At 33.8% G+C, this 16511-nt stretch overlaps 1 protein-coding gene across 2 annotated transcripts in view; it reads right to left on the bottom strand.

Annotated features, from left to right (window-relative positions):
- The window catches only part of ASCC3 (activating signal cointegrator 1 complex subunit 3), a 402050-nt gene that overhangs the window by 216234 nt on the left and 169305 nt on the right, over window positions 1-16511 (bottom strand). For both annotated transcript variants that reach the window (XM_053590400.1, XM_053590401.1), the window contains exon 14: window positions 4778-4912. In XM_053590400.1, coding sequence (XP_053446375.1) covers window positions 4778-4912 — 135 coding nt within the window. The remainder of the gene's footprint in view (window positions 1-4777; window positions 4913-16511) is intronic.

Consider the following 16511-nt stretch of genomic DNA (forward strand, 5'->3'; position numbering starts at 1 on the left):
GTATGGAGAAACCTCAAAGCACTCAACCTAGACCTCCCATTTGATCCTGCAATCCCATTACTGGGCATCTACCCAGAAGGAAAAAAATCCTTTTATCATAAGGACACTTGTACTAGACTGTTTATTGCAGCTCAATTTACAATCGCCAACATGTGGAAACAGCCTAAATGCCCACCAACCCAGGAATGGATGAACAAGCTGTGGTATATGTATATCATGGAATACTATTCAGCTATTAAAAAAAATGGAGACTTCACATCCTTCGTATTAACCTGGATGGAAGTGAAAGACATTATTCTTAGTAAAGCATCACAAGAATGGAGAAGCATGAATCCTATGTACTCAATTTTGATATGAGGACAATTAATGACAATTAAAGTTATGGGGGGGAGGAAAAGCAGAAAGAGGGACGGAGGGAGGGGGGTGGGGCCTTGGTGTGTGTCACACTTTATGGGGGCAAGACACGATTGCAAGAGGGACTTTACCTAACAATTGCAATCAGTGTAACCTGGCTTATTGTACCCTCAATAAATCACCAACAATAAAAAAAAAAAAAAAGAATTGAATGATTTATATAAAGCAGGAAAAACCATGCCCCAACACTAGTAAATACTCGATAAATGTTAAACATTATGATAACAATTAAATAATAAACTTGTATTATTTAAAACAGCACAGAGATATAAAACTTCTGTGGTTTTATATCTTTGTGCTTTCTTTTGAATTATTACCCACATTTCGAACTTCTGAAATGTTTTTAAAGTTTTTCCTATAAAATAATTCCAATACTAACTGGGGAATAACAGCATTTCTTAATTATGAACTAACTAAACAATATTTACTTTAAGGCAAGTTTCAAAGAAACAACAATCAAAGAATAGTGTCCTGTCTACAAACTGATTAAACACTCCTAATCTAAATTCCTTAATCAAGGCTGGGCGTGATTGCTTACACCTGTAATCCTAGCGCTTTGGGAGGCTGAGGCAGGTGAATCCCCTGAGCTCAGGAGTTTAAGACCAGCCTGAGCAAGAGCCAGACCCTGTCTCTAAAAAAAAAAAAAAAAAAAAAATAGCCAGGCATTGTGGCAGGTGCCTGTAGTGCCAGTTACTTGGCTGGCTGATGCAAGAGGATCACTTGAGCCCAAGGGTTTGCAATTGTTGTAAGCTATGACACCAGGGCACTCTACCAAGGGTGACAAAATGAGACTCTGTCTCAAAAATTAAAAAAAATTCCCTAAATTCCCTAACCATATTTTCTTTTTAATATATTCTACATCTCTGATTTATACAACTTGATTCTCTTTATCATATTAACCTACAGATAACAGAGATTAATTATAGCAACAAAAGAGATTAAATGCATAAAATTACGTCCCTCAGAAGAGAGGCCAAATATAGGATTGAGATTTTAGGACAAGAGTCAAAGTAAAGAGTAGACCCATAAGCAGAAAAGAATCTCCCTAATAAGAGATTGTAATCACTAGTGAGACAGTTTAAAACTTGACATCAGGTTTTACATTAAATTTGGCAAAATAGTAATTTCAAAAGAACCTAAATTTCATAGGGTTCTAAAGTATATTTACATATATTTATATTTATTGTTTATATACTGGGAGTATTTTGGAGGGACAGGTAGGAATTGATCTATGAGAAAGATATAAATTTTACTTCCAGCTTTGTCATTCACCTCCCCTATAACCTAAGCAATTGACATTTCCAAGTTAAAACTTCAGATACTATAGGAAGACTCTGTGAAGATTTTGTACTTGGCATCAACATCAATCCTTCAAATATCTAGGCAGGCAATTTGCCTATGGCATGGAAATTCTGTAAACAAAACTCCAAGGTTCTACTTAGTCATTCTTAAACAATTAAGAAACAGGAGATAAATAAAGACAATTAAATCAACACAGATATGTGAAATATATTCAAATATACTGTCACCGGCAGGCGCTATATTTTTTTTTTTTTCTAAAAGTCTACTATGAAAAAAAAAAATGATTGCTTTAAAAAAAAAAAAAGCAGTATTTCTCAGCATTGAGAGGTACAAAGTAACCAGAAGTCCACAAGGTGGCTCTCAAGGCTTGGCTTTTAAACACAATAGAGTTGTTTTACACTTCCAAAGAAATAAAACAAGACCTATAAATACCAACTTAAGTTTTCAAAGACTCTCATAAATTCATGATTAACATATAGCTAGAAGAGCAAAATGCTGTACAGAAAATGTTATGTAACAAAAAAAATTATAAAGTGAAATAAATAAAGAAAATGAATCAATTTTAGTTTTATTAAAAGAGAATCTGATGCTCAAAACACTGGCCTCAGCTTACCAAAGTCAGAATTTAAAATATCAGTACAAAATGGTGAAACTTACATGGCTATCCTGACAAATGTATTTCACTAGGACAATAAACGTGAAATGCACAATGTCTGGCAGCTAGAATAAAACAGTCAAACAATCAAACATAGCTTTAATTTATGATAAAAATGTTGAAGTTACTCTCATTTTATGCCAGTAAATGTTTTCTTTCAAAATCTGTTTTCATAGCTTTAAACATACCTGCTCTGCAAAGGGACAGAGAGTAACCTACAGTTCCTGTCACGGTAAGTTCTTTGGCACTGCAGTGCCAAACCCCAGCCATAGACATTAAAGAATGGATTGGGCTTTCTCCATGACTTAGCAATTATGAATAGGGCTGCAATAAATATTCTAATACAAATATCTTTGTTATGATGTGATTTTTGGTCTTCTGGGTATATGCCCAGTAGAGGGATTACAGGATTGAATGGCAGATCTATTTTTAGATCTCTAAGTGTTCTCCATATCCCTTTCCAAAAGGAATGTATTAATTTGCATTCCCACCAGCAGTGCAAAAGTGTTCCCTTTTCTCCACATCCACGCCAACATCTCTGGTCTTGGGATTTTGTGATGTAGGCTAGTCTCACTGGAGTTAGATGATATCTCAAAGTAGTTTTGATTTGCATTTCTCTGATGATTAAAGATGATGAGCATTTTTTCATATGTCTGAAGGCCGTGCGCCTGTCTTCTTCGGAGAAGTTTCTCTTCAAGTCCCTTGCCCAGCCTGCGATGGGGTCCCTTGTTCTTTTCTTGCTAATGTGTTTGAGTTCTCTGTGGATTCTGGTTATTAAACCTTTGTCAGAGACATAACCTGCAAATATCTTTTCCCATTCTGAGGGCTGTTTGCTTGCTTTACTTACTGTGTTCTATATATGTACACCATGGAATATTATGCAGCCTTAAAAAAGATGGAGACTTTACCTCTTTCATGTTTACATGGATGGAGCTGGAACATATTCTTGTTAGTAAAGTGTCTCGAGAATGGAAGAAAAAGTACCCAATGTACTCACCCTTATTATGAAACTAATGTAGGACCTTCACATGAAAGCTATAACCCAGTTACAACCTAAGAATAGGGAGAAGGGGGAAAGGGAGGGGAGGGAGGGGGGAGGTAGGTGGAGGGAGGGGGATTAATGGGATTACACCTGCGGTGCATCTTACAAGGGTATATGTGAATATTAGTAAATGTGGAATGTAAAGGTCTTGGCAAAATGACTAAGAAAATGCCAGGAAAGCTATGTTAACTAGTGTGATGAAAGTCTGTCAAACGGTCTATGAACCAAGTGTATGGTGCCCCATGATCATACTAATGTACACAGCTATGATTTAATAAAAAAATAAATAAATAAATAAAAAAAGAATGGATTGGCGACGTTCTAAAAGAAAGCTTTAATTATAGAATACATGGCTACCTTTGGCCCTCAGGCCATCATTTTGCATAATCCTGATCTGAATCATTATCTGATATAATTAAATGGAATATCAATCTTAAGATACTGTTAATATGATATAAGACAAGGTGGGGGATGGGGAGGGAGGGACAGAGACAGGGAGGTTGAGGGGGGTCACCTCTTGGAAGTGGGGCACAATTATAAGAGGGATTTTACACCTAAGAAATGCAATCAGGGTAATCTAATTCTTTGTACCTTCAACGAATCCCAAACAATAAAAAGGAAAAAAAAAGATACTATTAATACTTCAATTAACTAGAGCAGAGCTGCTTAAAACTGTAACATGCATTAGGTCACCCGAGGATCTAGGTGAAATGCAGATGTGATCTGGTTAAGTCTGGGGTAGGCCTGAAGTTCTCCTCCGCTAACAAGGACGCAGGTGATCCCAAGGCCTTTTGGTCTTTTGGGCATATGTACATTGAGTAGTAAGGCAATTATTTTTAAACTTTTGGTCTCTGGATTCCTTTACATTCTTAATAAGAGCTTTATTTACTTAAGTTATATCTATCTGTATTAACCTTTTAAAACTGAGAAAGTTAAAAAAAAAATGATACTTTTTTTTTTTTTTATGCAGTTTTTGGCCTGGGCCGGGTTTGAACCCACCACCTCTGGCATAGGGGGCCAGCGCTCCACTCCTAAAACTGTTATTTTTTAAAGGAAAAATTATAAACCCATTAGATTTTAACATATTATATGAAATTTAGCTGCATTTTATATTTTAGTTTTAATATATTTTAAAGAGCAGAACTAAGCACTTCAATTACAATCATCTGCAAAGAAACGGTGAGTGACTACGTTGTGAAGTAGAACCTTTTAAAAGATAAGGAAAAAAGCCAAGATTATAACATAATAAACTTAAACTTAACTCCTTAGAATCGAGACTGCAGCTCTTTCATATATAAAATGTCTGATATATGTGGTACAGTGTGTGCGTTAGTTCTTGTCCTCACGCTGGAGTGTGTTCCCACCTGTTTTTCTGCATGTCCATAGTCAGGTCCTTGGACAGGTAAAAACCAGGAAATTTGGCCACAATTTTTTGCTCTTTCTAGTAGAGACATAGCTGTTCTTACAGTGGCATTTCGAGCATGTACAAATACCATCACCTGAAATAAAGAAAAGAAGTTTATTTAATATTACGAATCATTAAATTATAACTTAATACTAGCCTGGAAATCATCCCACATAAACAAGCAACTATTAATTTTTCAAAATGAAACCTCCAATTTATGAATTCTCCAACCCTGCCTACTTTAGAATAAAGTATATCTAGAAAAAAGACAAGTTAAATAAAATTCAAGAACATGGCTTTATTTATTATAAAGTTATAAGTTGGGAGAACTTAGAATTAAAATTAATATTAATAGCTTCTATAAAATTCGGAGTTTAATTTGTATGTTTTTCTTTTCAAGGCATGATTCATTACCACAATCATCTAGTATAGAGATGGAGTATAAAAATGTATGGGAGAGGGAGGGACACAATTATAAGAGGGACTTTACCTAACAAATGCAATCAGTGTAAACTCAATGAATCCCAAACAATAGAATAAAAATGTATGGAAGCCTTATTTCTCCTAGGAAAATACTACAGTCAATGAAAACTACAATATGATAAAGACTTTTAATGAAATTGAAAATAACAAAGAAAGAACACTTTTCCTTGGACAAAATCATCACTAACAACAATCACTTAAAAAAAAAGTTTAGGGGACTTCAGAAAAGTCTTGAAGATGAAGTGCTTCTAGACAAATGCCTAGAATTCTTTGTTGTGATAGACCTTTCTTTGGAATTATTCATAAAGTGACTTCAGAAATCTGAATTAGGCAGAAAGCATGTGTTGGATGCCTAGTTAAGGAGAAATGAGAGAGAAAACATACTTTCAGGGACAGTCATCAAGCAGAGTGTTAATAGAACTGAAGTAAATAAAATAAGGGAGTGACTGCGGTTTGGTGTTATTTGCCACGCTACATGTTAAAGGAGGATATTCAAGACATTGTTTCTCATCAGGGAATTGACAGTTTCATCTAGACCGACCTAAGTAAAAGGACCACTGTAAAGATGAGGGAAGGAAGCCTGGAATATGACCAGAAAGAAGATAAGGTGGTGGACACAGAGGTCTCTTTACCTCTATGTAGGTATCTGTGCCTGCAGATATATACAGGTATCTTATACATTTAACCATAGTAATGTTATGCTTATAAACTTGCCAAAGAAAAATTTTCGCATATAAGATGCTAATTAAAATGCACAAGAGAGTAAATCTCAAACAATCATTCAAGAAACTACAATGCTTAAATAACTAATAACTCCTTCAGGGTACATTCAAAATAAAGGGGAGCAGATAATTCGGCAAAGATCAAAAGTTCCTCAAAGAAAAAACTTGCAAAGAGTTTAGCTGGGGGGGGAAAAAAAACATTGCAACTAAATCATCTGAAGAAATTTAATATAAGTTAATCACAATCACCAAGGGCATAAAGATTGAGATTTTATACTTTATCAGAGCTCTAACTTATTGGCTGATACAAATGTGTTTTGAAAAGAAATATGATCATAAGAATATTTTAAAAGCATACACTGGTAGAATTTATTACCGATATTTTTGCAAGTATAAGAAAATATCATGTTTTCCTTATTTTTCAACTGAAGAAAGCAAATCTGATTTTCATAGACTTTCTAGCTTTCATGGGGAAATATCTTTACCTTACAGGATGTCAAGAAACAGCTGTGTAGTCTCAAATGGTGATATTTGTCTAATTATTGACAAAAGCTATTTCGTGCAGAGTAAGATAGAAAATTCTATTAACCATAATGTCCTCTCAGAGCTTCACCAGATCAGAATCTGTCAAATTCTACTATCCTGTCCCTTGCAAAGGTAAGGACATTTCAAACATCAGTTTCCTTTCAAAGGCAAGATTTTTCTCTTAGCACTCCAATTTGTACAAATAATCAACACATTGAATCCCACAAAGGCATAAATGTATTCATGATCTATATATATGTGACTTAATAAAAAAATGTAGCAGTAAAAAAAAAAAAAGTCCTGAGAAAACTGCCATGTGAAAGAAAAAGTCATTGCCCTTGAGGAAATGAGAATCTAGCTTGATAAATAAGCACAAAATCTTTTTTAATTAATAAATATTTACTGGCCAAATAGTGTAAAATATGTTAAAAAATATGAAAATAGACAAGACATGTTGTGTCCCATGAATAACATGTAAAATTTCCAAAGGAATATGAAACCATACACATATTTAGGCATCTGAACCAAAGAGAGGATGGGGTGTGAACATGGGAACTCTAAACATGGAGCTAGTGGGTCTCCTCATTCATCCATCCATCCGGGATATTTATGCAGAACCTACCGTACACCCCATACCAAGCACAAATGATAATTAGGTTTCAGGGCTCCCAACTGGTAAGCTACTATTACGGGGAGAATGAATCGGCTTTAACTGGCTGTAGAAACAGGGAGGCAGGCTGCCTACAGGAGACTACAGCAGTATTAAGAATATTTAATTTTGGTATTTTTAGTGTTTTAGCTTGAAGAAGTACATTCTCTTCCGAGGTTTCTTCCACTGAGATTCAGACCCACAGACTACTTTATCAGAATCACTCCAGGTGCTTATTAAAATAGGTTATGGGTTGTCCCCTAAAACCAGGTGAATAAGAATATGTAAGGGTGAGGTAAAACAATCCAATTAACAACTACTGAGATGGCTACTATTATGTGAAGTCAGTTGATAATTACCACCAATTTAATTTTTCTCTCAAGTTGAAAGATTAAAAGGTAAAATAAATAAAACCACCACTACAAAGATATTAATTAAAACCTCCAAATAACCTCTCTATACCTAAACATACGAAATATAAGGACATGTTAAGGTATTTTATATAATCGATATAGTCTCAAGATTATTTTCCAGATGGGGTAGGCAGGGTTTTATAATGCGACCAGATTTCTATTCTCCATAATTCAAATGCTACATTATGTAAATCCTGTTGAAATAACAGATATGGAGAACATAAGGGAAAATAAAATATGACCTAAATCTTCATTATTTCATCTGATTTCTCAAGTTTTCCTTTTGCAAATTATTTTCAATTGCAGCCAAGAGAGAAATATTAGTTACAACTTAAAGAAGCAATTTCTTTTATTAAAGGATACATCATGTCTTGTTCAGTAAAATAAACTTTTTCTTATTAAAAATTTTCTTTGTAGAGGCCCCAGTAAAAGTCATTATAACGTTTTGGGTGTCTATAAACATACTTGATTTTATGTTTTGTTAATTTGGTTAATTAATTTAAATAGACTTGATGAAAATTATAACTAATAGAGAACACAGCATCATTTCATTTGGCAGACATTAACTCCAAATTAATCTTAGAAATACGTTTGGTTACCGAGTAGCAATTAAATTGGCATATGTCATTAAAGTAAGATTAGAATAGTAAGATTCAAGTCAATAATGATGGTGAGTTTAAAAACTGCTTGTGCTTCTATTTGAGGTTTATTAGGTTATGCATTTAAAAATATTTTATATACTTGTTTTTAGTTTCAAAAGCTATTGAGTTTTAAAACATATAATAGAACCAGCCCTGTATTAGGAAAATGTATGTAAAGTTGAATTCAGGTCCTGTTATTTGAACTGTCAAAGAAAGTGTTCTTCATATGAGATCCTGGTCAAAATTAATGAAAGAATAAAAGTTCAGAAAATAATCATTAAAAAAATTGGAATGTTTAAGTAACTGATATTGTTTCTCAGTGTATTCAAAAGAAAGAAGGATATATCATTGGAAAAACACCACAAATTATACTTTGGAATACTGCTAACAGCAGTGTAATTTAGAATAATTATATAATCTCTTTAATTCTTATTACTATTAGAGCATAAAGAGTTACTATATGTCATAGGATTACTGTAAGATCAAAGGACCTAATGTAAGTGAAAATGCTGCATTTAGTTATGTCTCTCAAACTTTAGAAAGCTTTAAAACCCTGGGAGGCCTGTTAAAAACACTGACTTTTGCTCCTTTCCCCAAGCCCCTTTCTGATTAAGTAGGTCTGGCACAAGCCAAGTAATGGAATTTCTACCAAGTTCCAAGGAGATGCTAATACTCTTGGTCCAGGAACTCTGAGAACCTCCATCATAGCTGGTAAGTATTAATACCATAATTAGGGTAATAAATACAGGCAAGATTAATTTGGCTTAAAAGACTAAATGGTTAGACTAGTATATGACTATTATAAACTGACACCTACATATTTATTCTTCATTTACATGCACGTGCACAGAAGTGGGGATATGTGTTTAATGTTGTACAGAACAATTATATCTAAAAAAAAGATACACCACCACAACGGATAAATGTTCCAGAGAAAAATAATTCAGAGGATGCTCTTTCTTATTATATGCTATATATGGATTTGACTTTTGCAAGGGTTGAAGAATAAATGAGGTGTAGAATGAGGAAGTTCCTGTCTTTTGTGGTTTGTGTTTTCATTCTAACCAGCACAGCTATTCATTTGTCTTGCTCTCAAAATTCTTCCTAACTTTCTTAACTCAGGTTCTTACAAAGAATTAAGTCCTTATGATATAAATAAACAGTGCTTCTAGGAGTGTGTGGTCGCCTCAGCAGCAGCATCAATGTCTCTTAGGAATCAGATAGGACTACAAATTCTCAGCCCTACCCCAGACCTGAGTCAGCAACTCTGTGAGATTCAGCCATCTGTTTTAACAAGCAAGGAAGGTGATTCTAATGCACGCTAAAATCGTAGAGTCCTGCATCACTGCAACCTTTGTAAGTAAAAAATAAAAAAATTAATAAATATATATCTATATCTTAGCTTCTCCTCTGTGCATTCAGAATGCTTCTGGCAAATACCATATTCAGGAGAACTGAAGAGACAGTCAAAACTTTTTCTGCATTGTACGGATTGAATGAGAAGTGCCAAAGAGATATATGAGGGCTGTCTGCAAAGTATCCAGCTATGAATGTCTGGAGCCTGGCACACAGCAAATACTCAATGTATTTTAAGTAAATACAGCCCACTAAGCCCAGTCAAACAATAGCTTACCTCAGCTAATAATGGCAATATCTACATATAAAAAAAAAAATTCTATTTTTTTTGGCTTAGTGCCCATAGCTCAGTGAGTAGGGCACCAGTCACATACACCAAAGCTGGCAGGTGGGGCCTGCTAAACAACAATGACAACTGCAAACAAAAATTAGCTGGGCATTGCAGCAGGTGCCTGCAGTCCCAGCTACTCGGGAGGCTGAGGCAAGTGAATCACTTAAACCCAAGAGTTGGAGGTTGCTGTGAGCTGGAATGCCATGGCACTCTACCAAGGGTGTCATAGTAAGATCCTGCCTCAAAAAAAAAAAAATTCTATTTTTGTCTTCTATGTAGAATAACAACATAGGTGAGGAATGAGACAATATAAACAAAGCATTTTCAACAGTGCATGGCACATAGTAAATGATGAATAAATATGAGCAGTTGCTATTCTAAAATTCAATATATTGTATTAATTTTTGACAAGACAATACATTTAGACAGTTCAAAAATCAGAAACTACAAAAATGTACATAGTGAAAGACCATGACCCCATCTTCCGCCGTAGTAACCACTGTTTCTTATGTAACCTTTGATAGTTTATGCACATATATAAACTATGAATTCATTATTTTAATACCTCTTTTATCATACAAACTATTCTAGTCTTTCCTTTTTCCCCTGAACTCTATTATCTTGAAGATCTTTTCCCTTCAGTTTTCTCATTTTTTTTACATGTGCATATTTTTCCATTACATAGGAATGCCGTAATTTATTTAAACTGTCTTTGTTTGATGAACATTTATATGGTTTCTACTCCTTTATTTTAAAGCACTGTTATAATAAGTAACTCTGTATACCAGTCATTTTATGGTCGTCAATATGTCTGTTGGATAAATTAACAAAAGTGGAATAATTAGGTTAACGTATATGTGAGTATTCACTGAACCATGTCCTTATTTTAGGTATTTGTTTTATTATTGGGCCTAATTTTTTTCTTATCTATTTGTTGATGTGCTTTGTAGTGAAAGATATCCATGCTTCATCCTTTTCTGTGAGTAAATACCTTGTCCTCATCTAGGACTTACCTTTTGACTTTGCTTATGGTAGATTATTCTGTATAGAAACAGCTAATTTTTTTTCTATATTTTTCTCTATGGCCTCTGGGAAATTTAGAGAGGGAAGTGAAAATAGTCACAAACATGAAAGGATCTTTACTCATCAGGACTGCACAGCTATGCAGAGGCGGACGCAGGGCATGCACACACACGCGCTCGCCCTCTCTTGCTCTCGCACCTGTGCTCACTGTGTCTCACACACAGACCTGCACGCACACATACATACCAGGCAGATGTCAGCAGCGATATACTGCTAAGTGAAAAAGTATCAAGTTTGAAAAACAATTTCCGTATTATCCTGTGTGTTATTACTATATTTTATTTGTACTTTTTTCCCATTTATTTTTTGTGTATTTTCACAGGGGACAAGTGCAATTCTGCTACACACAATATTGCATGTGGTTAGGTCAGGGCTTTCAGTACAACCATCACCAGAGTAACAGGCACGGTACTCATCAAGTGACCTCCCACCGTCTAGCCCGGCACCTGAGTCTCCATTGTCCTGTCATTATAAGGGGTCTCTGTGTGAATGTACCTGTTTGAAAACAGATATAGGATAAACACCTATACAAAAACCAAAACAGTTACCTCACAAAATGAAAACAGGATTTGGTGTGGGTGTGGTCAGCAGAGAGAATAAAAAGATAACGTTCCCTCCCGTATTTTGCTTTGTCTCACCCATTGAAACAAGTCTTTACTAGTTTTGCAATTAAGTATATAAATTATATTGAACAAGAGATATGATAGATGACAAGAATGAAGTTATATATTTGTAATACAGCATTAAGATACTATACTGGCTATGATTACTATGATTATTTTATTGTTGAGGGATTTATGGTGCTGAGTATAAAGAACACAAATTTAACAAGGTACATAAAAGGGTGACGGTGGGAGTGCTGTTCTAAGTAGCAAATTTTACTGGTTTTAATTTACCTGGGAATGTCTAAAGAGGCAAAGACAGAGAAGATCTAGCAGAGCAAAAGAAATAGTATTTCAAGAGAAAGCACACAGATATTCAAAGTTAGAAAGAAAGCAAAGCCAATAAACGCTTTCTGCAGAAATGGACATGTGGGCAAAAGACCAGTAACATCTGGAAAAGCCAAATATAACCTCATCATATCTCAAGGTTCAGAAAAACTGATATTACTAAAAGAAGTACTTGAAAAATTATTTTTATGTTACAACAAGATTTTAAACTTAAGAGAAGGCCATCACAGTGGAAAAAAATACTGATTTTTTTTTTAAATAAAGGAATATATTTTACATGGGTAAAACAGAAAAGATGACTCAAGATGACATAAAAGGAAAAACAGACAAAACTTAGTAAAAACCTAAGGACAATATTGTAGTTGTAAATGAAAGGACAATGGACAGGATAATTTTTAAAGAGTCGGGTTATTAAAAGAAAAAAAGCATCTCCTTATTCTTTAATGAAGAGTAAAACTATACTATTAACCCAAAATCATAAAAATAAAATAGTAAAAGTGAATAAGAAAGGATGTAAGAGTTAGTATGAATATCGGAGATAGGTTTTTTTGTTTTGTTTTGTTTTAAATTTCAAAGTACTATGGGAGTAGAAATGCTTTGGTTATATGAATTACTTTTGTAGTGTTTTGAGATAGCTCTTATAAAAGAAACTTTGGTTTACAAACATTTTAAAATACAGTTTTGTAGCCACTGAATTACCCCAAAATTCTATATATACATGTTCACAAAATTTCATTAAAAAAGCCCCCCCCCAAATAAAAAAACAAAAAGGAGAGAACATTTACACAAATATGGAGGAGTTAGATGTTACCATTACGATTAAATTAAAATAGTTTGCCCTCCTGCTTCCAGATACATAATCTTTTTGAAAATCCAAAGAATTCACAGGCCTTTCTCAAGTATTTATCATTGAGCACCTTTTATTTTTAATGATTTTTGTGCTTGACTTAGTTCCTGTGCAAGCCTGTGATTATCCAACAATTAATTATATGACAGGTACTGGAGACATATTACAAACACAACTAATGCTGGTCCCTGAGCTTCTGGGGCTTCTATCTAGTCACTAGGGTAAAGGATTGGAATTGGGGAAGGTGAACTAAGCTGCCATTCATTATATGAACAACTACAGGAAGAAATAACGAAAAAGAAATAAATAAAATAAAATGCTCTAGAAATTAGTTATGGTCCCCTCTCAAAGTGGGTGAAGTACTTTATTTAAAGGTTATGATATTCCACAGTTCTTCATTATCAGCTTTTTGAGAGTCACTTCTAAATTTCCATTCTTGCTGTTTAAAACTTCCATGCATTTGTATGTTTCTAGGTCTTTAGCCATATTTTTCACTTTCTCCAGAGCCAACTCCATCCGTGTAAATTCTACAAACCTTCAAGGCCCAGTCCTAATGTCTGCTCTCTAATCTCTCTGGGGAAATTAATCACTTGTACCATACTTTGTTCATACCATTCTTGTGCCTCACATAATAACGGGATGTACACAGGTCTCTCCATGTTAGGATTCATAGTAACAATTTATTGGGCCCACTATTAGGTACAGTATATATGATATCTTACTACCAACAACACAATGGAATAGGTAATTTTATTAGCACTGTACAAATGAGAAAACAGAAGCTCAGAGAGTTTCATTTAATAACAACTTGCCACTCATTCAAAAGCAGAACAGAAAATTCAATTCAGTTTTCACATTCCAAAGTCTACTTTTTTCCCATCAAATTATATTGTATCTTCGGGTGCTGTCTTTGAGGAGGGTTTACATTTTACTAATTCTGAGGTCTTTTTGTCATTCCCCATACCACTATTTCCACTATCATTCAATCAGTGTACATTCAATAAATGGTTGCTAAAATTACAATGTTAAAGATGGCTTTCCACAAAAACCATTGATTTTTGAGCAGAGATTTGAATTTAAAGATTATAAATTATAATAGGACATAGGCTGAGTTAATACTTCCGTATCTTTATTAAAATATGGAATATTAAGAAAACTTCCTATTATCTAACTAGATGATTTTCCTGAATAGTCTTACTTAAATTTATCAGCCAACGTTCCACTGATATTTAATAAACTAGAATTGCTACTAGTCTTTTGATACTGTAGAAATACATGTATGTGCATTTTAATACTATTGCAGGGTTTAAAAAATTTTTAAAAGAAGCACCTTATTAAATAAGCTACTCTAAAAGATCTTAAAAATAATCTGTACTTCAAAGTCAAAGATATTTTCTAAATCTAAACAACCTACATTAAAAAAAGAACCAAATTAATCTAATTCATTAACCAAAATAAAGTCAGACCTTGTATCTGTGGGCAATTGTTCCAGAGGCTGCCAAGAATGCATGGATGCCCAAATTTTTATAAAACTGGTATAGTATCTGCATAGAACCTATACACATCCTCCTGTATACTTCCATTCATCTCAATATTCCTTATAATACCTAATACAGCGTAAATGCTGTGTAAATGCTTGTGTCATTTAGGGACTGTAGATTAGAAAACGTCTGTATGTGTTTAGTACAAATACAACTGCACTCCCTCATCCCCGGAATATTTTCGATTCATTCACAGTTGGTTGAATCCACAGATGTGGAAACCACGGATGCAGAAACCCCAGATACAGAAGGCCAACTGTAATGTGCTATGCAAGGACACAGATTAAGAACATTCTTTTAGTAAAGATAGAAAATGTGACATTAATACATTCGGATTACATCAGTAAAATATTTACTAAAATAAGGGTAAAATGATAAAATCTAAAATCCTCTATTTTGTTAATAACAAGTATAACTATTAGCATTTAACAACTAGCAGTTATCATTACATATTTCTGGCAACCCATCTACTTTACTAAAGCCCATTTTTTTTTCTTTACAAACCTGGTGAAACATTATTAGATATACCACAGAAATATTAGCTATCTCAAAAAAGGGTTAATTTATCCAGCTGTAGGTATATAAGAAAACTGTATAATCGTTGACTAGTCTTCATGCATTAAATTATGTAAATAAGCCAAAGAAACTGATCCACAATAGGGAGAAGTGGCTCCACAGCTCCAAGCTCTGTAATCAGATCTACACTCAGCAGTTGAGAGCCAGTTCTGGACTTTCACACTGAGAATCAGAAGTTTTTCTCAAGATACTTAAGCTTTTAAGTGATAAACCAATTTGGATTAACATTACTGAATTATATTTAGGACCATACCCTGACTGTGAAATATATTTCTCTACAATTTAGCTACAAGAATCCTTTTAATTATTTATCAGCTTGTCTGTCTGAGTTATGGGGAACTTTAATTGCCATATTTGGATAAAACAAATCCACAATACTTTTTAACTTCTAATATCTATAAGATACTTCTTGTCAAAATGTATAATAAAAAACCCAGAGGACTCGGTGTACACTATGTACCATGATAGCAAAAATACATATGGTCATATTTCTAACTAAGCCCCCTAAGAAAAATACTATCTCATAATCAATTCACCATACATCAGGACACTGTACAATATAATTAGAAATATAAGACAGATTTTAGCAGTCTCTGAAACACTGGCATCACCAAAAAATAGAGAAAAAATAATTTTATTCAATATGATTTTCAAACAGTAAATATTCTGAATACATTATTCTTTTACTATAAACTTATTTTTCTTCTAAGCTGGTGTCTTGCTATATTGCTCAGGCTGGCCTCAAATTCCTGGGCTCAAGTGATCTTCTTGCCTTGGCCTCCCAGGGTGCCAGGATTGCACGTGTGAGCCACCATAACTGGCCTAATTTTATTTTAACTTAAATGAAAACAATATTTTCTTAAGCATATGTATGTCTTTTAGAAGTAACATAATTTATGTCATCTAACTAATGCTTGAATACACTATATATTCTTAAATGTTCCATTTTGTATGTGTACTATATACATTTATTCATTTGATTAATGTGAGATATCAATGTCTTTATAAACAAACAATAGTTTGTATGACATAGATATAGGTGTATTTTATATCTCAGAATTATCTTGAACATGAAAATGTTATAATTTTCATTTTATTTTTTAATCATAATAAACATAATCCAGAATTTAATTTTACTTGCTCATAATTACGCAGATTTAACATATAATCAGTTTACTTTGCTGGTTTTAGAAAATTTCTTGGCAATCTAATTAAATGCACCAAATTTTTATCTGATGCCAGACTGAGTATACAATATACAGGCTCATATTGAACATCAGCAGCATTTAAGAACCAAGTAGACCTATGTTTGAATAATTTAGCGTTCATGTGCTAGATAAACTCAGGCATATGCACCGGTGCTTCAGTTTTAATCTGTAGAAATGGAGATAATAGTACGTACTTTACAAAGCTGTTGTAGAAACAACAAACAAGAACTACAAAGTACTAGAAAGAAGCTTGAAACAGAAAGGTGTTCTACTCTGTAGGAAAAGGTTTAGTAGCTTACAGAGGCTTTCTTCACATTCACCCCAAATCTGCTCTCTACACATCCAGCTCTCTGGGAGCAAGACCAGGA

The sequence above is a fragment of the Nycticebus coucang genome, chromosome 5 (genome assembly GCF_027406575.1).
Source record: "Nycticebus coucang isolate mNycCou1 chromosome 5, mNycCou1.pri, whole genome shotgun sequence".
Taxonomy (NCBI): Eukaryota; Metazoa; Chordata; class Mammalia; order Primates; family Lorisidae; genus Nycticebus; species Nycticebus coucang.